At 40.8% G+C, this 24,160-nt stretch overlaps 3 protein-coding genes across 3 annotated transcripts; all 3 read right to left on the bottom strand.

Annotated features, from left to right (window-relative positions):
- LOC120722820 lies at positions 1-1,367 on the bottom strand. The gene is made up of 5 exons (XM_040013956.1): positions 1,331-1,367; positions 887-1,231; positions 628-732; positions 513-547; positions 1-256 (listed from the first exon to the last, which is right to left on the bottom strand). Exons 1-5 carry the CDS (start codon positions 1,365-1,367, stop codon positions 137-139), a joined length of 642 nt encoding a protein of 213 aa, XP_039869890.1. The 3' UTR covers positions 1-136.
- A 10,030-nt stretch (positions 1,368-11,397) lies between these two features.
- On the bottom strand, positions 11,398-13,240 carry LOC120722819. The gene is made up of 5 exons (XM_040013955.1): positions 13,213-13,240; positions 12,770-13,114; positions 12,512-12,616; positions 12,396-12,430; positions 11,398-12,125 (listed from the first exon to the last, which is right to left on the bottom strand). The coding sequence occupies exons 1-5, from the start codon at positions 13,238-13,240 to the stop codon at positions 12,006-12,008; spliced, it is 633 nt and encodes a 210-aa protein (XP_039869889.1). The 3' UTR covers positions 11,398-12,005.
- Positions 13,241-21,706: 8,466 nt separating this feature from the next.
- Positions 21,707-23,349, bottom strand: LOC120722818. The gene is made up of 5 exons (XM_040013954.1): positions 23,307-23,349; positions 22,809-23,153; positions 22,608-22,712; positions 22,492-22,526; positions 21,707-22,188 (listed from the first exon to the last, which is right to left on the bottom strand). Exons 1-5 carry the CDS (start codon positions 23,347-23,349, stop codon positions 22,039-22,041), a joined length of 678 nt encoding a protein of 225 aa, XP_039869888.1. The 3' UTR covers positions 21,707-22,038.
- Between the last annotated feature and the right edge of the window lie 811 nt (positions 23,350-24,160).

Genomic DNA, 24,160 nt, shown 5'->3' with positions numbered 1-24,160 from the left:
ACTTTCACTATAAGACAATCTAAGTTATACATCAAAGTCCTCACTAGCTCGTCCCCCATCAACCATCAGTGACACTATTTTTATCAAGTAACAACAAAATGTGTGAGAGAGTTTCTGTGTTGCTTTTCCTGTGAGTCTATCTCGTAGCAGAGTACACAACATTTGTCTCCAGCTCTCTCTGTGGTGCAGACCTTCTGATTTTTGCTCTCAGAGGGAAACTCAGTGCTGCATAGTTCATGGCATCATAGTCCACATTCTGTAAATGAAAATGTTCAAAGTCACTATTCTTACATATTTATTTATCTCTTAACATCCACTAGGTCAGAAGCAATCTGTCTAGAGTCTAGGCTGATGTGTGGATGTTTTAGTTTCTAAAAATGTACATTTTCAGCAATATAGCTCAGACCTAATAGAAGACTGATTGCTGATGACTGGTGGATGTTAATCGATGAATGATTGAATCAGACAATATATAAATCAATCCATCTGAATCTACGGTTAAAACAGATTACCTCACTGCGTTGTGGATTCTGTCCATCATCTTCAGCTATTTGATAGAAAAGCTACATCTGTTATTTATTCACTAAAATTTTTCTTTGTTTAGTTTAAGTTTAAATAAATAAATACCTGTATGAAATTTCCTGATCTTGACAACCAGACCAGTGATGACCAGTAGAAGGAAAACAGTTAAACTGGCCAGAATCATACTGGATGGATTTTGTGATCTACCTTCTACAAGAACGAAAACTAAATTACATTAGTTAATGAAAATAAATAACAGCAATAATAAATATGAGTATCTGTAGTTTTTTGACTGGTAATAAAGATAGTACACGTTTTAATTGCCTTAAATGAATCAATAGAGAAAAAATAAAAACAATCTTACCTTGAACCTTTAAATTTGTTGCACCATAAACTGTGGACTTTTCAGAACTGGGCAGGCCACAGAAATACAGCCCAGAGTCAGATGAATCCACTTGTTTGATCTCAAGAAATACCACAGAGATGTTGGATGTCATGCTGAATTTGACATTTTGAAATCCTTCATAGAAAGTCACATTGCTCTCAGGGCTGTACATAGACGAGATCCAGTTAGCGTTGGGTCTGTTGGTACTTCTGAACCAGAATAAGTGAACAGGATAACTGCTAAGGTTGGAGCACTGCAGCGTGACTTCTTCACCAGGCTGAACCTCCACAGAGTGAAACTCGAAGGCTAAGACAGAGATCCAACCTGGAACAAACAGCAAGCATTAATGACATGTACGTAAGGTTCAGTCCTGCTGGATTACTGTATAGAAGTAAATGTAAAAAAAGTGATAAATGTACTTACTGAAGATGCAGAGTAAAACTGGTTTCATGTTCATCATTGTGACACACAACACTACTATTTTACCTACTGAACTGTGCTTCAGTAAAAGTGATCTGTACGTAAAGAGGCGGGCTGTGCTTTTACATGTACAGTCAGACTGACAGTGACGGTGCTTTTAGGAGCACGAGTGCAAACTGACACTGAGCAAGACAAACTGGGTATCATTAAAATCCAGCTTGATACCATTTTTCAAGTAAAGTTTTTACAAAAGGCTGTTTACAAGAGACATGTCAGTAAATTTATACAGTATTAAATATTCTTTGCTGTAGTATTCAATATTTATCACAGTCATTATTCAGTTGCTGGTTTTGGTGCAGACTGTTTACTTCACATTTGTCTACAGACATGAAGTCTAAGTGTAACTTCAATAACTAACCTCTGTAATCACTCATTTGCTTTTCCGGTGTTTGGCTGCTGGTTTATTCTTTATCTCACCTCCACTTTCACACACTGTAAAACTCAATGCTGACATCATTGTTCCAGTTCAATCCTCTTTTTGGCTGCCTTCTTCAAGTCAGTCAGCCTCCACTCTGTGTACTTAAAGTCACACTCCTCATCTTTCATTCTTGCTTGCAACCTGCTTCGTAGGGACTCTCCAAGTCTTTCAGTGCTCCTGCCAAGCCTCCATCCTACCTTCAACTCATGTATTGAGTCTGCTCTTGGGTCCCATTCTCATATTTCCACCAGTTCATGACAGTACCTTTATATCCAAAAGTTAACTTAGTATTTTATTAGGAGTTACCTTTGCAGTGATGCTAAAGTTAATGATATATTATGATATATTAAACTAATAGCTCTATAAATGCACAGTGACTTGAGAGTTCATGACTGGCTTGGCCATGATAATGCAAGTGAGGTTTAGTAGATCAAATGTATCTAATTGTGAAGCTTTACCCTGATGTGGTTTTGACGTCTAATTTCAGATCTTAAAATGTAAAAAAAAGATTGCAGACTAAAGGCTTTGCACGTATCACCTTACTGTAGCTGAGAGCAGTGAAGCGAGTTTGTGAAGTTAGGTGTGACCTGTACTCTTGAGTGCAGTGAAATAATGTGAAGGTAATTTACCACCAGCATCATGTGACCTCTGTGTGCTTAGCACAGATGAAAAAAAACACTCTGAGCAGCTCTTCTAACAGACTCAACTCAGTCTCCACTGTCTCTGAACAAAGTAGCAGCTGCAAAGTGATCATCAACACGTCCCATGATCATATCAACTATAACTGACAGTATACACAGTCCTTATTAATAAGTATGTACATATGGCTGTTTGATAATTCATGAGTCAACCTTTCCTCTCAGTTCAGTTTTAACCTGTATTGGATCAGTTTAACAAGACCTGTTAGTTTCTTTCTTTTCGACACAAAAACAAACCTAAATTAGAGGATGTAAGAATTTTGAGTCCAAGATCACAATAGAAAGACAAAAAACTATTTTGGGGTCTCTTTAACCTCCTCTTTTTCTGTTTTCAGGATACATTGCACATTAGAACTGTGTACAATAATACCCAGGATGGGGCGCACACTGAAATACTGACACGGCAGATTCATCCACATTTCCATGCATTCTTTTTTACCACACACACAGTTGCAACTTTTCAGCTGCCAGCCAAACACATACCAACAACAACACTGCAGGATCTAGTTCAGCTTTTAAGCCGGCGAGGCGTAACTGTGGATGCTGCTCAGGTCCGTCCGCCTTCCCTGCATCTACAAGCTCCCTACGAATCGACACATATCTGTAGATTATTATATTGAGTTTTTGGCCATGATTCTTTGTTAAATTATTTTTTTATGAGCTACATTTTTGGGTGGGTCATTCATGGATGCGTTCCGTGACGCAATTCGAGTTCTTTTTGTTTGTTAGTGCTCGGAAGTCATCTGGTCTTCATATTGTCCTGGCTGTTTGCCTTGTTTTTTTTGCAAAATATGGCTTATTGCCGAGGTTGACTGAACGGACTCAGGCGCAGATTTGAGGAAAAGTGCAAAGATGGTTTATTTAAAAAACACTGAGTGACTATATGTGAAGGGAGTTCAGGGGTTCAAGGGTTACATGGGGTATGGTGAGTATGGTGAAGGAAATTACACACACACTGTAACAATTTGTTTTGTTACAGCAGAAAGTGGACAGTGCAAAGTTACATAGCAAAAATTAGAAAAAGACTGGAATAGGATAAGAATAAAATACTATATACAATAGAATTAAATAAAATTAAATTAAAATGCTATATACAACTGAGTATAATACAACAATGTTAGAAAAGAGTATTGCACTTAGTGTTATTGCTATTGTACATGTGTGGATATGTGTGTTTGGTCAGTTGAAGTCTTTGTTGTGGAGTCTGACAGCAGTGGGGAGGAAAGACCTGTGAAATCTCTCCGTCCCACATCGTGGGTGTTGCAGCCACTAAAGGAGCAGCTTGGTGCTGTCAGAGTCTCCTGCATAGGGTGGGAGATGTTGTCCATCAGGGATAACAGCTTACCCACCATTCTCCTGTCACTCATCACCTCCACTGGGTCCAGAGGGCATCTTAGAACAGAGCTGGCCCTGCGGATCAGCCTGTTCAGTCTCTTCCTGTCCCCAGCAGAGATGCTGCTACCCCAGCAGACCACACTGCAAAAGATGGCTTAGGCCACCACAGAGTCATAGAAGGTCTTCAGGAGTGGGCCTTTCACTCCAAAAGACCTGGAGTCTCCGCAACAGGTACAGCCTGCTCTGCCCTTTTCTGTAGAGGCGTCTGAATTATGAGTCCAGTCCAGTTTATTGTTCAGATGAACACCAAGGTACCTGTAGCTGTCCACAGTCTCACAGTCCTGAGTTTTCACATACTGTGGTCGGTCTGGTGAGGTAGTCCAGTATTCATGTTGTGAGGTGATGGTCCACTCCTGAATTCTCCAGCTTGTCCTTCATGACCTGTGGGAAGAACGGTGTTGGAGGCACTGGAGAAATCAAAGAACATGATTCTCACAGTGCTCCCAGCAGTCTCCAGGTGAGAGAGGGAACAATGTAGGAGGTGAATGACGGCATCATCCGCTCCAATGCCAGGCTGGTAGGCAAACTGAAGTGGGTCCAATGATGAGCTCACCAGGCGCCAAAGCTGAGCCAGGACCAGCTACTCCAGGGTCTTCATCAGGTGGGATGTCAGAGCCACCGGTCTGTAGCTGTTGAGTTCTTGGGGCGTGAAGTCTTTGGCACTGGTACAACACAGGAGGTTTTCCAGAGCTGTGGGACTCTCCCCAGCCTAAGGCTCAGGTTGAAGAGGTGCTCCATCACCCCACACAGTTGGTCTGCGCAGGACCTGACGACCCTTGAGCTGATGCCATCTGGACCGCTGCCTTCCTGGCTTTAATCCTCCTCAGTTCCCTCCTAACCTGGGTGGTTGAGAGAGACAGCCTGGAGCCTTGTGTTAAATGTGTGTTGGATGCTGTTGTTGGGGGTGTGGAGTGGTGAGCAGAGTGAGTAGAGGAGGTGTGAAGTGTCTGAGGTGTCAGAGGTGGAACAGCAGCAGTGGGGGTGGGTGAGTCTGCAGCCGATGTTGAAGACTGCCTCATGGATGAATCAAATCTGTTAAACAAATGACTCAGATCATTTGCCCACCTCACATCCCCCCCGGGCAGAGAGTTCTGAACTTTGTGGCCTGACATGGTTCTGAGGCCTCTCCAGACTTTGCCAGCGTTGTTTTGTTGAAGCTGGTTCTCCATTTTTTGCCTGTAGCTGTCCTTCCCATTCCTTATCATTCTTCTCAGCTCTCTCTGCACCCTTTTCAGCTCCTCCTTGTCTCTGGATTTGAAGGCCCTCTTCTTCTGCTTGAGGACAGCTATAATTTCTGGGGTAATCCAAGGTTTATTGTTAGAGAAACACCGTACAGTCCTGGTGGGTGTGGTGTTATCCACACAAAAGTTAATATAGTCCGTACTGCCGGCTGTCGATGTCCTCTCCGTGGTCATCACAGATCGCCTCCCACACAGTAGACTCAAAACAATCTTTAAGAGCCTCGTCGCCCTCCTCCAACCAGCTCTGCGCTGTGCGGGTGTCTGGTGGGTCCCTGCACACTAAGGGCTCATACACAGGGACAAGGTGCACCAGGTTGTGATCAGATCTGCCCAGGGGAGGTAGAGGTGATGAACTGTATGCCTCTTCTGCATTGGCGTACAGTAAGTCCAGTGTTTTATTGTCTCTGGTTGGGCATGTCACATACTGGGTGAAGGTAGGGCAGTGTGGAATTCAATGAGACATGATTAAACTCCCCTGATATTAGGAGAAGGGCTCTCAGACATTGGGATGGCAGTCTGCTGACCACAGAGTGGAGAGAGTCACAGGCTGCATCTACGTTGGCCGAGGGGGGCATCGCGATAACATGCGAGAATTCCCTGGGCAGGTAGTACTCACGCATGCTAATGGCTGCAGAGTTGTTCTTTCACAGTGATGTGCTCGGGTTTACACCATCTGTCATTCACAAACACTGCCAGTCCCCCTCCTTTCCTCTTACCGCTCTCTCTCGTGCAGTCCACCCGGAGCAGCTGGAATCCAGGTAGCGTTATGCTCGTGTCCGGAGTTAGCGGTGTTAGCCAGGACTCCGTTAGGATCATGATGCTACATTGCCGGTACTCCCTCTGTGACTAGGTTAGTGATGTGAGCTCATCCATCTTATTGGTCAGCGATCTTACACTTCCAGTGATTAAAGAAGGGAGAGATGGTCTATAATGTCTCCTTCTTGGGCGACAGCGCTCCCTCCCAGCATGACACCCACGTCTTTTAGCAGTATAACAAGCCACAGGTGAGTACCTGCTTCCAGGTGTGTTGGCCAAAAACGGAAGCCCACAGTGAGCTCCGCCCAGGTGAGGATGAGACAGTAGAGATAGCGAGAGAGAAGAAAAACAGTCATGAATACCTGTAGCCTTATTGAGCCACAGGGACCATGACACTATTAGCTGAAATGTGTCCAGTTATTGCACTATAAGAAATATAGTGATGTGTCTTCATTGAGTAAACTTTTTTGTTTTTCTGATGTGTGAACTAAACTAAAGGTTTTTAACCCGTATCATTCCTTGCACTACTGCTTGACCAATGGCTGATTGGATGCTTAGACTAATAAACAAAAAAGTGCAAGTGCTCCTAAAAGTACCAATTATCAGCTTCATAGGGGAAGCAATCAAATTCAATACATTACTGGTTTAATGTGTGTGTGTACTGTATGGCCACATGTCTGGTTGTACATTAAATACATAAAGAAACTTACATACCAGGTAGAATCAATCTACAGTTTACAGCCCCTCTGTCAGTTCTGGTTGGCTCACTACTTTCTATCTGTGTCTCTTTCCTTATCGCTCTAACTCTCCTCTGACTGAATCTATCTTGACTGAAAGTCGTGGTTATTTAGTTAAACATCAGCAGATTACTGAAATACATTGATCAGTCTGTCTGACACCAATAACCATGTCATATTCAAAGTCCCTTAAATCACATTTCTTCCCTTTTTCTTAAAATTGTTAATTTAAGTATCATTATTTTTTTTACTAACACACGTTGTTGTAGTCAAATTGTTAAATGTTGTCATTGTGTTACTCAAATTTGTAAATGTTAGTTCAAACTGTAGGATCAAAGACATTCCTTTGTTTCTGACGACCTCCCCAGCCAGTCTGTTGGTCGGGGAGGCTGTAGTGTTATGTGAAGGTTCTGTTTTGTTGTTTAGTAAGCTTCCTGCCTTTATGACCCTTTGGTAAGCAGGAGGTCACACAAACGCACCCCCAAACACACACACACACACACACACACACACACACACACACACACACACACACACACACACACACACATTCTCACACAGGCATACACACACAGTACCTTATCGTTTGTGACCAGAGGAGTTTTTTAGAATGGGTGGTGCTTGTGTTTACTGTAACTGCTTTCAATGAAAAGACGGCAAGGAAGGCTGTTTATTTGATGCTGGCTAAGAGACGGGTGAGGAGCGTTTAGCTCCAAGAGCCTTGTTCCAACCAGCCTCCCTTGCTAGCAAGTAAAATGGCTGTTCGTCTTGCTTCCTTGTCGTTAACGGGAATACGTTTCTAAACCAGCGGGGCCTGTGGAAGCACAGACCCAACATTTATTTGGTCCTTCCGAGCTGGAGCCCAACACATAGCGTCCACTGAGGAGGGGGAGACGAGTTTTCAAGGAGGTCTGGTTTCACCGCCAGTTTTTTAAGGATGGTGAAAGATGGTTTCTGCACCGAAAGGAGTTTTTTTTCTCCGCTGCTGAGGGTGTTGAGTGTTTGGTTTCTCCACCAATATGTAAGGAGGATAGAGCTCTTGTCGGTGCCTATTTTGTTTGTGTGTGAACGCGCGTGTGAGCGAGTGCGGGCCAGACGTGGTCTGTGTGAGTGTGACTGATTGTTGTCTTGTAATGGGGAATAAACTGAGTAAGTCTGCCTTGACAGGGGATGGAATACATTGAAAAGTATTCACTGGGCAGCACGTAGTATGTAGATCATTGAAGAAAGAAATGAATTTCTGAACAAAGCAGATGAAAAACAGAGTGTGAATATATTTGATGTCACGGTGTGTGTGTGAAGTGGTCTCCAACTGGGGAAGAGGTGATTGTGCAGGTCACCTTCTCCCTAGTGGACACAAAAGAAATAAAATAGTTGTGTTGATGAAAAAAAAAGGCAATGATAATATGAAGAGTGTTTGGTGTTTCTCAGCCTGAAACAACTGCAATCTCACTTTTTGTTTTTAAGAAAGGAGAGTTCAAGAACCAGAGAGAGGAGATGTGTTGTTTTAAGCAGTGAGAATAATGAAAATGTCTTAGTTTGTCACTTGTAGGTGAAAGGCAGACCTGAATCAATTTTCCACGTGCAGCAGTTGGAGGAAAATTATAGGTTAACATCATTAGGAAACACTCAGGCCGAATTTTTGGCTGAATTGTGTTTACAACTTAACTCCTATGTGTTCCTCACCCTGAAGAAGCAAGCTCCACGGAAGCTAACCTCTGCCTGAAGACAAGGAGTGCAGTTCCAGAAGTACAGGCATACATCAACAGTTGACAGCAGTCCAAGAGACAACAGCAGAGTCCTGAGCAGGTCCAGCAGCAGTGTGTGCAAACGGCATCAGAGAGAAAGAAAACCCATCACCTGACTGGATGGAGATGCGTTTCCAGCAAAGTGAGTTTCTCCACATTAAAATGGCCTCGGGAGAAAGTCACTTATTGGGACAATCAGAAATATAGTAGTCCGTGTAATAGTCCGTGTCTAAAAGGATTCAGCGAGTTAATCCAATCTAAATTCTTCTTTTTCTTTTTTGAAATGGCGTAATATTGCTGAGGGTGAAAGTGAAATGTGATGATAGATTCCACTATCAGCAATGAGTGAATGAATGAATGAGTGAAAATTAAAATAGGGAACTGACTGGACTGATAAAACTGACAAGAGTTGACTGACTTGACACCACTATGCCAGGTTAACCCCCACCCAGACATGACAAAGGGGTGGATGTATCGATGTGTGTGTCTTTTGTTGCAGGAGCAGGAGGAGACCAGAGGATGAAACTTTGGGTCACATGACTATGTGAACTCTGCAAGTTTAACCTTTTAGCTGTAATTTTTTTTTGGGTGTCTGTGAATTTACCAGCGGTGTGTTATTTATGACCTAGTATTGCCAAATGCAGAGGTCACTGTGAGAAAGTGTGTTACACCTGCGCAGCGCTAACATTTACATTACTTTTCTACAGCAGAGGGTTAATCATGTAATTTAATCATGTGATTTACAGCAGGACAATCGGTTTATATTTTGTACAGGGTTACTGGGTTTTTGTGTGAAGGAAACTGTTACAGGTTGTGTGTTGATTATGCAATTACACTGTGTTGTTGGGAAAACGTGAATGTTACAGTGGAAATGTGAATGCAGTGTGAGACATACTGTGTTTGAAACCAGTGTTACTTCTTTTTACAGCAGAGTGTTAACTTTATGGCTTTTTACAGCACCTCTGGAATCTGGATGACCGTGGCCTGACCTAGGATGCTACTTCTAATGTTTCTTTAAGAGTGCTTGTAAAGGATTCAGCACAGACAGACAAATGACATGAGAAAAAATAAAATTTTCAGTGATTACAGAATAGTTTAATATGGGACTCATTATCTGACCACTATTGAGCTCATAGTGATAAAATAAGGGAGTGACAAACTTAAGGAAAGTCACTGATGAAGTTGAGATGATCAATGATTTGGAGCAAATTATGGCAAAAAAAAAAAAAAAGTAGGGGTTTCATGATTTAGAATAAACCTGCACATGGTACTTGTCTCTGTGATGCTGACTACTTTATTACTCTTATGAGCTACAGTTGTTTGCAAATGTGAGGTTTGTTTTAACTTACAGGGTTTTGTCCTACAGGCAAGGATACAGGCTCCAGGTGGAGCTGGGAATTAACCCTTTAAGACCTACCATAGAACCAAGTCCGCCAGAGCTTATATTATATTTTTACATGCTGTGGAGCCATTTTTGGGAGCATTTCAAGTTGCTATACATCAATACAACCATTATAGCCCAGATTTTAATAATATGTATTCATTAAGTGCATAGTAATTACATAAATTGCAAAAAAGTGCAATAAACTACAAAAAGATTGAAAATCGTTTTTGCTTTTTTAACATATATTTCTAGTTAGAGAAATTTAAGAGGCTTATCCCTCAAAACTGTAAATACAAAAAAGCTGCACAAAATAGTTTCCTACCACAGGAAACTTATTTTGAGTGTCTTCATAGTTTTATTTTTGAAATACACCAATTTTTATACACTGCAGGAAAAACGAAAATAAATATTATACTGCAAATTTGCAAAAAAGCAGCATATGCATCAAAATAAACTATTTCCAGCAGTGCAATATGAGTCCTAAGCATCCCAGAAACGACACAGAAAGTCATAAAGTCAAAGATAACTTTTAAAAAGACCAGTATAGGCCCTGAGGCCCTGATGGTAAAAAAAGACTACATTTCCGCGAAAATGACGTCACTTCCGGTTTCGGGCAGGTAATGGCGGAAATGCAAAAGTTCGCGCTGACGTCTATTCCAACGTAGGAAGTGTTATGAACAGCTGATTGGATTGGCAAAGCGTGTTTCTGGAATATTATGTTTTTGTTCCTGCAAGTGCTTTTTATGCAGTTTTTGCAAAGCTTTATGTGGAAGGAAACCGTGACCTAGGACAAGCTGATGGCATAAGATGTAAGTACAACTCCTCCGGTTTCATATGCAAAAAAAATTTTTGCACTAGCTTACGTGGTTGCAGTGCTACCGGGATTTAAAAATAGTTACGCAAAATGGAGCGTGTCCGCTCCGATCGGCTCTAAAGGGTTAAACAAACTTTAACATTTAACCACTGACTAATGTTTTGACACAGGGTTACAGGTTTGGAGTGAAGCTGCTCCAAGAGGGAAACCCTGGAGAATTTTTCAGAGAGAATGTACAACATTCTTGTGCATGTCTCATTGTGTGGAGTTGACACATGGCAAGAGCTGTGTGACAAAAGAGGAGTATCAATTTTTAACTTGCAGGTGTCGTGAGAAGGAGCGACTGCAGGGGAACATCCACAAGATGGAAGCTGAGGCCAGGAGAGAGGCTTCAGGAGCACAGCAGATATCCCACAGAGGGCTGTGCTACTGGGCTTCCAGAAGATCATCGAGAGGAGACTTTGAACAGCAAACATCCAGCAAGAGTGAAAGAGATTTGACGTTGACGTTGAGGTAGTAAAGTAAAATCGCTGTTTATCTTGCTTCCTTGTCGTTAACGGGAATAAGTTTCTAAACCAGCGGGGCCTGTGGTAGCGCAGACCCAACACACTTAAATATACTTAAACTGTTGAATTATTTTTCTGATATAGTTGGGCTTAACTCACTGAACAACATAGGATTCTGGAATATATTGCTAATATGGTCGCAGGCAAACATCTCTGGCTGTGAGTACAGCTCCACATACCACACGGTTGTCTTTTGGTTTTAATGTAGGTTATAATCATATTTTAATTAATCTACTTATGTGTGGTGCATTTTAACAGAGGATTAGCCAGAATTCATCAATAAAGATATTATATCTGTTCACACAGAATGGTAGTTCATTTCAGTTTTTACACATAAGTTGTGAGCAAACCAGAAAAAATTATACACATTTTTATGACTGCATCAGCTTTAATGAGATTTTATGTGTGATTATATACATGCATTTTTGCATTAAGATTCAAGATAATACATTAGAGCTTTAACTGCACAGTGAAGAGACTGTAGCTGTGACAGGTGGATGTCACAGTGGCAAGACGTTGCATCGGCTTTTTAGATTATTAATTTAGTTGCTGCAGAGTCTTGATCATGCTTGTAAAATGGTACAGAAATGTTACCACTAACAATGTCTGTAAAATGAGCCTCAGAGATGCGATTTTCATTGACTGTCAGACCACAGTCGCTGTCTCTTCCTGTTAAACAAGGTAAACTGCATCTGTGTTACTATTACAGCAGAGTTTCACTCACTTTCACTTAAGACAATCTAAGCTATACATCAAAGTCCTCACTAGCTCGTCCCCCATCAACCATCAGTCACACTATTTTTGTCTCAAGTAATGTCAAAATGTGTGTGAGAGAGCTTTTGTGTTGCTTCTCCTGTGAGTCTATCTCGTAGCAGCGTACACAACATTTGTCTCCAGCTCTCTCTGTGGCACACGTCTTCTGATTTTTGTTCTGGGAGGCAAACTCAGCCCTGCAGTGATCATGACATCAGAGTCCACATTCTGTAAATAAAAAAGTTGGAAATGTTAAAAGTCACTAATCCTGCACATTATTTATTTATATCTTAACATCCACTAGGTCATAGGTAATCTGTCTAGACTGATCCGAAGGGTTAGACAAAATTTTAGTTTTAGTTTCTAAAAATGTAAAAATGTATTCAGTTACCACAACCCAAGACTTATTGCTAGTGACCGGTGGATGTTAATCGATGAATGATTGATTCAGACAATATATAAATGAATCGATCTGAATCTACGGTTAAAACAGATTACCTCACTGCGTTGTGGATTCTGTCCATCATCTTGAGCTATTTGATAGAAAAGCTACATCTGTTAGTTAGTCACTAAAAACCTTTGCATGTTTAGTTTAAGTTTAAATAATTCAATACCTGTATGAAATTTCCTGATCATGATAATCAGACCGATAATGACCAGTAGAGGGAAAACAGTTAAACTACCCAGGGTCATAGTGGATGGATTTTGTGATCTACCTTCTACAAGAAAGAGAAATAAATACATTATTTAATACAAATAAATAATAGGAATAATAAATTAGAGTATCCTTAGTTTTTTGACTGGTAATAAAAATAATACATGTTTTAATTGCTGTTAATAAAACAATGGAGAAAAAATAAAGACAATCTTACCTTGAACCTTTAAATTTGTTGCACCATAAACTATGGACTTTTCAGAACTGGGCTGGCCACAGAAATACAGCCCAGAGTCAGATAAATCCACTTGTTTGATCTCAAGAAATACCACAGAGATGTTGGATGTCATGCTGAATTTGCCGTTTTGAAATCCTTCATAGAAAGTCACATTGCTCTCAGGGCTGTACATAGATGAGATCCTGCTAGCACTGGGTTTGTTGGTACTTCTGAACCAGAATAAGTGAACAGGATAACTGCTAAGGTTGGAGCACTGCAGCGTGACTTCTTCATCAGGCTGAACCTCCACAGTGTGAAACTCGAAGGCTAAGACAGAGATCCAACCTGGAACAAATAATGAGCATTAATGACATGTACGTAAGGTTCAGTCCTGCTGGATTACTGTATAGAATCAACTGTGAGAAAGCGATAAATGTACTTACTGAAGGTGCAGAGTAAAACTGGTTTCATGTTCATCATTCAGACAAGCACCACCTCAATGTCACTAACTGAACTGTGCTTCGGTAAAAGTGATCTGTAGGTAAAGAGGCGGGCTGTGCTTTTATATGTACAGTCAGACTGACAGCGACGGTGCTTTTAGGAGCACGAGTGCAAACCGACACTGAGTAAGAAAAACTGGGTTTCATTAAAATCCAGTTTGATACCATTTTTCATGTGAGTAAAGTTTTAGGGTAAAGGGCTAACTGTTTACTAGAGACATGTCAGTAAATTTATACAGTATTAGATATTCTTTGTTGTTTTTTTGTCGAATATTTATCACAGTCATTATTCAGTCGGTTTTGTTACTGTTCACAAGTTTTGGTGCAGACTGTTCACTTCACATCTGTCTACAGATGTGAAGTTAAGTGTAATTTCAATAAGTAAGCTCTTTAATCACTCGTTTGCTTTCTCGGTGTTTGGCTGCTGGTCTATTTTTTATCTCACCTCTACTTTCCCACACTGTAAAACTTAATGCTGAAATTATTGCTCCAGTCCAATCTTAGCTTTGGCCGCCTTCTTCAAGTCAGTCAGCTATGACTGACTTGAAGAAGGTGTGCTCCTCTTCTTTCATTCTTGCTTGCCACCTTCTTTGTAGTGACCCTCCAAGTCTTTCAGTGCTCCAGCCAACCCTCCATCCTACCTTCAACACCACACTCTGGAGGGTCCTGTCCTAATTCCAAACCCCACTTCGTTTTAGTTCTGCTATAATGAGCCACAGAATTTTTCCAAATACCATCATTGAATTCCCTTTACCAATAAACGATGTTCAGTGTCTTCTAATGACCTGTCCTTTTTGAAATGCTGTGCACATCAGTTCCATTATTGAATTCCATCCGAGTGTCTGGAGGTTTTTCGGGGTGTGCCACAGGTGTAGGAAAAGATTTGCTTGAGGTAAAATAACTTGTTTTTTTGAATGAGTATTGCTATAACCCTGTGCTTTTGTTGCAGAACAACAGCTTTGACAGTAATTTTAATCATTGACTCGGAAATGATTAATCACTGACCAGTAAAAGGAAAACAGTTAAACTGCCCAGGCTCATACTGGATGGATTTTTTGATCCACCTACTACAAGAATGAAAAACAAAGGTTTTGTAGATTCAAATGTGTCTTATTGTGACACTTTCACGTGGTGTGGTTTTGACATTTAATTTCACACAAAAATTTAGCAGACTAAAGGCTCTGCACGTGTCACCTTACTATAACTGAGAGCAGTGAAGCGTGTTTGTGAAGTTGGGTGTGACCTGTACTCTTGAGTGCAGTGAAATAATGTGAAGGTAATTAACCACCAGCATCATGTGACCTGGCCTATGTGTGCTTAGCACACAGGAAAAAACACACTCTGAGCAGCACTTCTAACTAAACCAACTCAGTCTCCACTGTCTCTGAACAGAGTAGCAGTTTCATTCCACATATCAGACAGGTCTGGCCCGGATCTGGTGTCAAGCCAGCACTGCTGGTTGACTGGCTGCATGGTAACTGGTATTTCATCCAGATATGTGCCAGATATGTGCCAGATCTGGCGTAGATGGCACTGTTTATGTGATGGCATGCCACATCTGGCCCGATTATGGTTTGGGTTATGTGGCCCAGGCTCATAGAAAACAAGTCTGGCCGGGATCCGGCATCAAGCTGACACTTCTGACTGACTGGTATCATGGCAGGGTGTATGTCAACCAGATGTGGGCCATGTCTGGCAATTACGGCACTATTTATGTTACTATTTTCCTATTTTAGTTAGAAGACCCAATTGCTGTGTTGCAATACTATACTGCTATGGTAGCCAACATTTCAAATGCAGCGTTAACAGGTTTGTGAGTGTACACTATATCCAAAACCCAGTGAAGGTTTGCTCACTGAGTGGCTGTACCTCAGGAGGTAGAGCAGCACCTAATGATTGGAAGGTTAGTAGTTCGATCCCTGGTTCCTCCAGTTTCCCTGTCGAGAGTGTGAATGTTGTTAGGAAGCACTCAGTTTACAGAAAGTGTGTGAATGTAGCATGTTGAATAGAGCACTTTGAGTAATCTGCAAGAGTAGAAAAGTGTTTTATAAGAACCAGTCCATTCACTGTCTGAACAGAGTTTCATCATGTTACTTTTGCACTATTATGTTCCGGCACATGTTGTTACATGGCTTGATTAAGGTACACATTAGGCTGACGTTGGGGGCCAGAGCTGAAACTGTTCTGGGCCAGCACAGGAACACCAACTGGTCTTGTGCTGGCCCATGTGTGGACCACCTCTGGCAAACCAGATCTAGGCCACCAAAGGGCCGTCATTCTTTGCGGTATGTGGGCCATGTGTAAGCACATTGTGTGGGCCAGATCTGGGCCATACCAATTTTGCTACGTGGGAATATGACCATAAGAAGTTCCATGATCATATCAACCATAACTGACAGACACAGTCCTTACTAGTATGTATGCAAACTGATCCAATCCAGGTTAAAACTGAACTGAGAGGAAAAGCTGACTCATGAAGTATTGAACAGGCAGATGTAAACAGACCTGTTTGTTACCTTGTTTGGACACCCCCCCCCAATTAGAGGATGTAAGAATTCTTTTTTTTGAGGAGAGTCCCAGATGAGGGGTCACTCAGCAGCAGCTGCGGAGCATAAGCCAGGGGGGGTTGCAGTGACGTGCCCGTGAGCTCCGCCGGCAGCCAACTGTGCCAGAGTGACCGAGCCCCAGGCTGAGAGGCCGAGGGCACCCCACCCCCAGGCTCCAGGCCCCGACAAGCAGCCACCAGGAGTGAGCTGGTGGGTACCTGGACGCCCATCCCCGGACACAAAGAACCACCAACGCACCGATGTCTGAGGGCGTCTGCCACTGGCAGAGGGAGAGGTGGGGGGGAGATAGGCCTCCAAACCTTGGAGGGCCTGAGATGTCCCCAGAGAGGTGGCGTCTGATACCCGACCTGACATATAGACACAGACATACAGGCACACACAGATACAAACATCCATTCCCACCCTCATGCTCTCATATGCACTTACTCCACACTCACCCAACGTGGAGACAGACATAAATAGACACTGTACACACAATCACACTCCCCAAGCATACTCTAAGCTCCGGGTCTAGGTACCCTTGCCCATGGAGGGGGAAACTGCACCCAGGTAATGTTACCCTTTTCCCTGGGGTGGAGAGAAGCAGACCGCCCCGACTCCGCAGCAGCAGGGAGGCCCCACATTCCAGACCCCAATCGGACGGCCAACTTCTCCTTCAAGGATGTAAGAATTCTGAGATCACAATCAGATCACAATACCCATACAAAAACTATTTTGGGGTCTCTTTAATGTCCTCTTTTTCTGTTTCAGGATACATCGTGCATTATGACTGTGTACAATAAACCCTACCGATAAAAAGTTGCTTGCTATTAACTTTTCATTCTTCAGCTCACCACAGAAATACAGCCCGGAGTCAACTGAATCTATTTGTTTGATCTCAAGAAATAGCACAGAGATGTTGGATGTCACGTTGAATTTGCCATTTTGAAATCCTTCATGGAAAGTCACATTGCTCTCAGGGCTGATAATTGATGAGATCCAGCTAGCGTTGAATCTGTTGGTTATTCTGAACCAGGATAAGTAAACACAAAAATGCTAAGGTTGGAGCACTGCAGTGTGACTGCTTCACCAGGCTGAACCTCCACATAGTGAAACTCTAAGGCTAAGACAGAGATCCAACCTGGAACAAACAACGAGTATTAATAAACTTAATATTCAATAACAGTCCCTGTGACATGTCAGCCTGCATAATTATAAACAGTATTAGTCTTTATCTTTATCTGAATAGGACTCCCTAAAGTCTTATCAATTCCCATCCTACGCAGTAGTGTTGTTAAATAATAATAATAATGTTGATTTACTTCGAGCAAGAGGTGACGTCATTTAGATTTGTTTGACACACAGGAGCACGTATGCTCTGAGCAGCTCTTCCAAATGAACTAACTGAATCGCCTTGTCTTTAAACAAATAGTAGCATTTAACAGTTGAACTGCTTACTGATCAGGAAGAGCCCCATCATGTGGTCAACTGCAATTCACAGCACATGCAGTACTTATTAGAAACACCTATGCATGTCCCCAATAATACATTAATCCAGTCAGTCAATCATCTTGTTAAAAATAAAAATCTTTCACAATGGTTCATGGTTTCTAAAAGTTTGCTAGTTTAATCAGATTGGGGCAGACAGAATCCTTTAGTGGGGAAAAATGCTTTATTGACGAGGGCATCAAATACTCTCATTTTGTCAGATATACACAATATGTACAAATGTACTGGGCCACAGTGCTTAATCTTTAAATACAGGTATTGAAAATCTCATTGCCACTGGTGTATAAAATCAAGTACCCAGCAGTCTGCCTTTCAGATGTTTTAGAAAGAATGGGTTGTTCTGAAGAGTTCACTGAGTTTGACAGTCAGTTTGTGAAATTTGTGAAATTACTGCAAAACGGAAGCATCTAGGAACCAGAACAACTCACCAACAAAGTGGCAGACCACGTAAGGTTACAAAGTGTCGGTGGCTGGGCGTATCACCTCCACCTCAGCCTAATGTGTAAAAGCTGCTGATTCTCTGCTGACTCAGTGACTGCAGAGTTCCAACCTCCTGTGGCATTAACATCAGCAAAAACTAAGCAAAACAATGCACCGGTATATTCATGGCATGGCTGAGGAGCTCCTGTAGGTTTAAGGTGGCCCAGTTAATTTGTCTGTATAGTGTATATCCTGTACAAGGTGTCTGATCACACCAGCCACATAGCAGCGAACAACAGCATTTGATTCCAAGAGGTAATGCTTCTATGTCAGTAGTTATAATCAGTGTTGGTCAAGTTACTTGAAAAAAGTAATCAGTAACTAATTACTCATTACTTCCCCAAAAAAGTAATCCCGTTACCTTACTGATTACTTATTTTCAAAAGTAATTAATTACTTAGTTACTTAGTTACTTTTTAAATCCATCATACAAAATGTAATCAAATGGAAGAAGTCTCTTTTTAAAACTTGTTTTATTAGTTTTAACCTTTTAACTTTATGCATCAAGCAAACATTAAATTATATACAACATTCTCTGACTGGAAGAAATTTGTTTAACACTTAAACCTATTTTCTGCACATTCCAGCACATAAAATAAAATATTTCTTTGTGTTTACAATCACTCTTTCAAATAGATGCAAGTAAAACACAGCAGAAAATAAATAAAATCAAAGACTAGCGGCCCTTTTGCTCTATTTTCACCTGTAAAGCAGGAGTATGGTAGGCGGAGGTTTACCCTGGTGCAGGTGTGCCGCAGCGGTCAGTGGAAGAATCCACGAGTTTCTCTGTGAGTTTCCCATTACGTCGTAGCGCACTCGGTGCTTGCTTGGAAGTTTAGGGTTTTTTCGCTGTAAAAAGAGGTTTTCTTCCCACGCACAACGGACGCTAATCTTTTTGTCACGTTTTATGGAATCAAACTCAGAATAAGGTCAGTACTTCCACGCTTTAAACGCTGCACGCTCATACTCTCTCCCGCACTCGATATATTATCCATTGTGGATCTGCACACAGCTGTTGTCACGAACGTCGCACTCGCTTACATCATTGTCATGAGACATTCTCGCAAAAAAAATCACAGTTTTAGTGTACTAGCGTACTTACGTGAAAGTAACGGTAATCTAATTACCATTTTTGCAATAGTAATTCCTTACTTTACTCGTTACTTGAAAAAAGTAATCGGATTACAGTTACTGCCCATCTCTGGTGATAATGTCCATAGTGGGAGGGTGGGAGTGAAGCAAGATCCAAGGTTGTCAGCTGAGAGACACTTTAATCTGTTATTAATGTCCCCATGTTTTTGATTACTGTTTTTGTTTATACAACGTCTTTTTTATTAAAATAAAAAATTAAAAGAAGTTAGACTTTCTCTATTCAATTCAATTCAATTTTATTTATATAGCGCCAAATCACAACATATGTCACCTCAAGGCGCTTCATAGATACAGAGAAAAACCCAACAATCATATGACCCCCTTTGAGCAAGCACTTTGGCAACAGTGGGAAGGAAAAACTCCCTTTTAACAGGAAGAAACCTCCGGCAGAACCAGGCTCAGGGAGGGGCGGCCATCTGCTGCGACCGGTTGGGGTGAGAGAAGGAAGACAGGATAAAAGACATGCTGTGGAAGAGAGACAGAGGTTAATAACAGATATGATTCAATGCAGAGAGGTCTATTAATACATAGTGAGCGAGAAAGGTGACTGGAAAGGAAAAACTCAATGCATCATGGGAATCCCCCGGCAGCCTATGTCTATTGCAGCATAACTAAGGGAGGATTCAGGGTCACCTGGTCTACACCTGTCTATGTATTCTTGTGTCTATTTTTCATTTAAAGAGTAAATATAGGAGGCATGTCAGGAATATTCAGAAACAGCCTTGAGAAGAGCACACAGAGAAACACTAGTGTAGTGCAGGGAGTGATTGCCTGAATGTCAGACTTCAACATCAGTCTCTCCAGAGCCTGACAACTTCCTGCTGGAGTTTTCCATTCCAGACCCTCCTTCACCTTCTTTGAGGAGTAGCTCACACTGCCATTCATATTGTTTACCCCAAATTCTGACCCTAACAGACCTGAATAATGTGACAGCAGTTTGTCAGATCAGGGATTGTTTTTGTCCAGTTTTACTGAGCCTGTTTAATTTGATTTGAAGCTTTGTATTTTTAGGTGTCAGCACCCTTTGTGGTCTTCTGCTGCTGTAGCCCAATGCAATGGGAATAACATGCTATGTGTAAGGTAACATGAAAGTAATATAATGAAGAATATAACAAGTCACTTCAACAAAGAGTACAAACGTAACGTAATGCACTGTATTTTAAAATGTAACAAGTGTAATATGTTTCTTTTAAGTATTTGGTGTAATTACACCCCTAACATATACTGAAGTGAATCTGAATCACAAGAGGAAATAACAAAGGAATCGAGGTGATAGTCTGAGTCAAGGTTAGGAGGGACCGCCACTTAGTGAAAGAATAGTTTGGTTATTGGTCAGAAACGGATATTAAGATGTCTCTGAATGTGACTTGGGCAGTGAGAGGGGATTTTCTGCCTTACTTGGTGTGAATGGCAAGTGTGATGTGGAGGGAGGCAGGTGGTTTAAGGTAGGGAGCAAAGGAGCGCCAGGAGGTCAGGCAAAAGTGTGCAGAGTGTAAGTGGAAACTCAAAGCAAGGACATAAACATCTTAGAGGTTTTCAAGGAGTCAATTTACGATGCAGAGTGAGCTAACTATCTTGCAAAGACTGAGTGCCCATGTCATTCAAGTACATTGTGTGTGTGTTTGGATTAATGTTTTTGGGGTTTCTTTACAAATTGAGACCAAATCACAGTAAGAATAGCCTGTCACTGTCATTGCTTCCATTGCTGCCACTGCTACTGGACTCTCATTGCACTACTAATAGAGTAATGCAACACAGATATACTGTATAAGGTAAATGAACCACAGGCATCAACTAGAATTATGTGAAAAGTGTAGCAATGACACTGAAGAACTGCCTCACCGTGAACGTATCATCCATAAATAGAGTGAGGTCTGCAATATAATCAGGGCACACTGGTGACACCAGTAATGTGTACTGATGCGTGTTGTGTGGCGTACAGTCATAAACAGTGCAAATGCCACAAACATGTTGTTAACCTGCACAGGTGATTGAAGCTGTTTCAGATAAAGTGTGAGGTTTTCAAAATTCATTATAGTTGGAAATTTTGTGTTCAAATGACGTAGAACGAAATTTTTTCCACCAAAATTATGAAATGAGCAAATTTTTATGCTCAGAAAACAATTTTCATGTCACAGTTGGTGACCATATAGAAATACGGCTGCTTTCCCCTCTATTTTGTTGAATTAAAATTGCGTATACATGCTTAATGTTGTTCTTGTATCACCATTTATATTTCTCTACTTGACTCACTGATATTTAAACTGGTAAGATCTATTTGTAAAGCAATTTTTCTAACACTTTTAAATACAAGCAGCATTTTGTTGTAAACCATCATGTGTGGAAATATATCCTTTATATAGATATATATATATATATATCCTATGTGCTATGTGACTACCTGATTAGATATTTCTGTTAACTAGCAGTTCAACAGGCCTACTAACAAAGTATGCTAACAATAAAGACATTACAGAATATCTATTTATAAACTCCATTTTAATACTAGAATATTAAAATACAGTTTAACTACTCCTTGTATAATTCCTACAGTGGTTTCAACCTTTATGTTCAATGACACTGCATTACCATAACCACAGTCATTTTAAGACAGTCATGGCGCTCAGAGGATTATGACCTAAAAAAACAAATGTTTGCAAGACAGCCCTGTGATATTTTCCGTGGTATTCAGACCACAGCATTTTGTCTCTTCCTGTTCAACATATTTTAAACACCTTTATGCCCCTCTCACTATTAAACTAAAGCAGAGCCTCACTAACTCTCAATACAAAAATAGTCTGCATTATTTATCAGTCTTCACTAACTCCTCCTCCATTACCTACCTACCAATCACAATGGTTTGCTCTCAGATAAAGTCAAAGCATCTGTGGTGGGAGACGGAAAGATAGATAGAAAGTGAGAAAGTATTAGCAGTTACTGCACATTTTTGTATTAATCTTTATTAGAAAAAGTGTTTTTTTGTTAAAGGTGGTTGTAAAGATTTACCAACTGTACAGAACTCCACAAGCAGATAAATATGATAGCTTTCACTTTGTGCTGGCGTTCCTGTTATTTTGTGAGTCTATCTCGTAGCAGCGTACAAAACATTTGGCTCCAGCTCCCTCTGTGGTGCGGGCCTTCTCATGTTTGTTCTGGTATGGAAACTCAGTGCTGCATAGTTCATGGCATCAGACTCTGCATTCTGTAATGGAAAATGTTTAAAGTCACTAATCTCAAAGGATTAAATGTTAACCTGTTGACATCCACCAGGTCACAGGCAGTCCATCAATGGATAGAGCTGTGGTTAGTATAAGATTGACATCCAACTGCTATTTATTGAAATTTAATCTATTGGCAACGCCCAAATGGGAGAGATGGAAATATGGTAACATTTTCTGCATTTTCAGCATGCAGCTCAAAATATTAAACCCTAACTTAGATGGATTGCTGTTGACTGATGGAAGCTAACAGTTTAAATAACTGAATCAGACAATATATCAGTAAATCAACTGGAATCCAAGGTTAAAATAATTACCTCACTGTGTTGCAAATTCTGCATCTCGTCATGAGCTAAATGGCAGAAACAGTACATCTATCAGTTCTTTACTCAAAAACTTTGCGCTTTCAGTTTAAATTCAAACACATAAATACCTGTATGAAGTTTCCTGATGCTAACAACCAGACCAATGATGACCAGTAAAAGGAAAACAGTTAAACTGCCGAGGATCACAGTTGATAGATTGGTTAACCCATCTTCTAAAAGAACGTCAACTGAAAAAAAGAAATAGTACATATAGGATATTCTGCCTTTGTGACAATTACTCAAAAATCAAAGCAAAAGAAAAATCTTACCTTGAACCTTCAAATATGTTGCAGTATAAACCTTTGGCCTTCCCATGTTCAACTCTCCACAGAAATATAACCCAGAGTCAGATGAATCCACTTGTTTAATTTCGAGAAATAGCACAGAGGTGTTGGATGTCATCTTAAATTTAGTATCTTGAAATCCATCACAGAAGGTAGCACGACTATTAGCAGTGGGCATAAAAGAGATGCAACTGGCATTGAGTCTGTCGGCCAGTCTGAACCAGAATATGTGGGTTGCAAAACTGCTGAAGTTGGAGCACTGCAGTGTGATTTCTTGTCCAGGGTCAACCACCACAGTGTAAAACTGTGCGAGTGAAACAGATATCCAACCTGAAAGAATCAACAAGTATTCATAAAAGACAAATTTCCAAAGAACGAAACAACACCTAAAATTTATGTTGTCAATAAACTTTTGTAAATTTCATTTAATGGCAACAACAAATTGCAACTAACTACTGATAAAAAATAGATAGGTGTACTTACTGAAAGTATAGAGTAGAAATGATAGCAAGTTGAAGTTCACCATTGTGCACACGGCCACTGCAGTGGCACTAACTGAATGGTGCTCCTGCAAAAGTGATCTCTAGACAAAGAGGTGGGCTGTTCTTATATATTTAAACTGACTGCACTGACTGCAGACCAACTGCACGGGTGCTTGTAGAAAAGCACAGCAACAAAAATCAGGATATCATCGCTTGTTTGTTAGGTTTGTTTGTTAGACAGTCTCAGTAATGCTTTTGTAAACCTTTCCTGACACTGGCACATTAACTTTGTCTTTGATTTTTATAACTGCAGGACATGATAATAGTCTATGTGATTAAGCTTTGACTAAACCAGCATCTCTCTATCTAGCTAGCTGGATAGCTACTGCAGTTAAAAGTTTATATTCAGGTTAATATTTTAGAAACAGTCATGCAATAAGAAAGCCAGTTGCTTCATAAATTGCAGGCTGGCGTACATGTATACAAATAACACAAGTAAATTAACAACATGATTATATCTTTAGTGGATATCTGACCTCTATAAAAGTGATAATTAATTGATAGCAATGGAATGATACCAGTATAAGTTCAACCTTGAGGGTAGTGATGTTAGTTTATGCAAGTCTTACAGTGGCTTGCAAAAGTATTCGGCCCCCTTGAACTTTTCCTCATTTTGTCACATTACAGCCACAAACATGAATTAATTTCATTGGGATCCCACGTGAAAGACCAACACAAAGTGGTGTACACGTGAGAAGTGGAACGAAAATCATACATGATTCCAAACATTTTTTACAAATAAATAACTGAAACGTGTTGTAGAACCACCTTTTGCTGCAATGACAGATGCCAGTC

Source organism: Simochromis diagramma, unplaced genomic scaffold (assembly GCF_900408965.1).
Source record: "Simochromis diagramma unplaced genomic scaffold, fSimDia1.1 OVJJ01000811.1, whole genome shotgun sequence".
NCBI lineage: Eukaryota > Metazoa > Chordata > Actinopteri > Cichliformes > Cichlidae > Simochromis > Simochromis diagramma.
The sequence above is the reverse complement of the archived record's forward strand: the minus strand, read 5'-3'. Positions and strand labels throughout refer to the sequence as shown.